Source organism: Sphaeroforma arctica (assembly GCF_001186125.1).
Source record: "Sphaeroforma arctica JP610 unplaced genomic scaffold supercont1.896, whole genome shotgun sequence".
Taxonomy (NCBI): domain Eukaryota; class Ichthyosporea; order Ichthyophonida; genus Sphaeroforma; species Sphaeroforma arctica.
Window position 1 is genome coordinate 1 of NW_014039662.1, and position 2,001 is coordinate 2,001.

At 43.9% G+C, this 2,001-nt stretch overlaps 1 protein-coding gene across 1 annotated transcript in view; it reads left to right on the plus strand.

The window, feature by feature from the left end:
• Window positions 1–514: 514 nt before the first annotated feature.
• SARC_09145 (hypothetical protein) overlaps window positions 515–2,001 on the plus strand; it is a 5,322-nt gene continuing 3,835 nt past the window's right edge. The window contains exons 1-2 of the mRNA XM_014296848.1: window positions 515–689; window positions 1,683–1,820. Coding sequence (XP_014152323.1) covers window positions 561–689; window positions 1,683–1,820 — 267 coding nt within the window. The 5' untranslated portion in view covers window positions 515–560. The remainder of the gene's footprint in view (window positions 690–1,682; window positions 1,821–2,001) is intronic.

The following is a 2,001-nucleotide window of genomic DNA, read 5'->3' on the forward strand; positions in this document are numbered from 1 at the left end:
ATTTCGCACCTGGGTGAAAAAAACGGCGTCAACAACAGGAAACAACAAACGATGTCCAGTGTGTGCCTGTGAAATGGAACTCGGTGCTTTGGCTATGCAGATGCCACTCACGTATCGAGTCTGCAGTACACTAGTGAGTGATTCTGCTGAGGGTGTGCGTACGGGTTTAAACATCAACCTCGAAGCTCTATACAAAGACAGGGCCATGTTGGCGAATGAATTTGAATTGAAGGGCTTGGTGGGTAGATCGACAAGATGCAGATATGTAGATTGGTAAGCAATTTTCGTAGTGCAACATATTTGTATTTAGAAACCATGCGCATTGTGCTGCTACCATGTTAGTGTAGCGTGTGATGTGTGTAACCATAGCCAACTGATAAAAATAACAAAAAACAAAACAAAACAAAAAAATAGTGTCGTCACTATCGCGTCGTGCAAAAAAAACCGTGTAAACAAACTGTACACAGTGTATATATATATACGTCGCAGCTTTCATACTCTCTGTACTAGTACATATTAACGTGCGGGAGTTGCGTGGATGGTTCGGTAGCAACTTGGCGATGTTTTCTCGCGGTGTTCTTTTGGCTGTGCTGTGTATGGTGGTGACCACCAGCATATGGAAGGTGTCAGCCGCAAACCCTGTGGACAAGTGCAAGTCCTGCACGAAGGGCGTGGAGGGGTTGACCAAGGTTTGTTGGGTGTCTCAAAGCGTGCTCATAATAGTAGATGGGGGTTAAAGAATCAATTTGTACCAAAGAGTTCTTATAGTAGTGTAGGGGCTAAAAGATAATAAGAAAGGTGTCTAATGCGTGCCGAGAAGTTAGTTCGAGATTTTATTGAGCTTTCAATTGGGTAGAGGTGCGGTGACACATAGGGTACTAGCTGCGTATGTTGGGGGCGTCTGATCGCACGGACCGTGCACACCATACATGGTATTTTATACACAAATTGTGAGCTTGTTCGATTTCATCCACACACCTCGAGAATCGAAGCTGTGTTGCTATGGAGGGCGCATGCTCAGTTTCAATTTGTGTATTGTGTATAGTACATTCGAATATGATCCTTGATATCTCTGCTCGTCTGCTCAACTGTATCCATTATGTCGTGTACAAGATTTGGGTGTCGTATATGACTTAACCGAGATGAACCTTCATAAAGACTTCAGGTGGATCTTGGCTGTAGTTCAGTCGTAGCTACCTTCCAGACCATTTTTGCTATACGCTCCTAAACTTCATGCGGATGACAGTAAAAGTGTCGTACCAGTCCATTTTAAGTACGAGCATAGTGGTGATATACTACATGGCAAAAGATCATTCCTTGGTCACTTGCTTCACTTTCTGGGCAACTTAGCTCCTTTGGCGCTTGTCAACGATATCACTTCAGTTCACTGTACATATACATGTGTGCGGGTAGATTACAAACCTCACCATAACTGATTCCACACTGTGCACCCTCACCGCACCTCTTGTCGCATACTTCTTCGCCCGACTATCTTTCAGCTATTGATCACACAAGTTGCATCCAAGAGTCTTGTCGTGATTCTCGCCTTCTCCTTTCACAACAGGTACAATATCATTCCGTATTATACGTTCGCGATATCACAGCACAGATTCGAAATAGCATACTCACACGCAGAACATCATACCACAATCTCACCACGTATGACTGGATTACCGTTGCAGGGCATGCGGTTGACCGCTGATAAGGGATGGACGGGCGGTGACACGTCGTGGCACGAGGAGCGTGGACTACTCTACAGCACTAGCGAGACTCGCTTCATCGAAGTCATGGAGCACGCGTGTGAAAAGAAGGATCACAACGTATGTGTCTGTGTCATGATGCCATGGATGACTTGACCCACATTCTGTGTGTATAACCGTATCTTGTATGAATCACCCTTATACATACATACATACATACACACATATATATGTCATATATATATATATATATATATCTTGTATGAATCACCCTTATACATACATACATACATACACACAC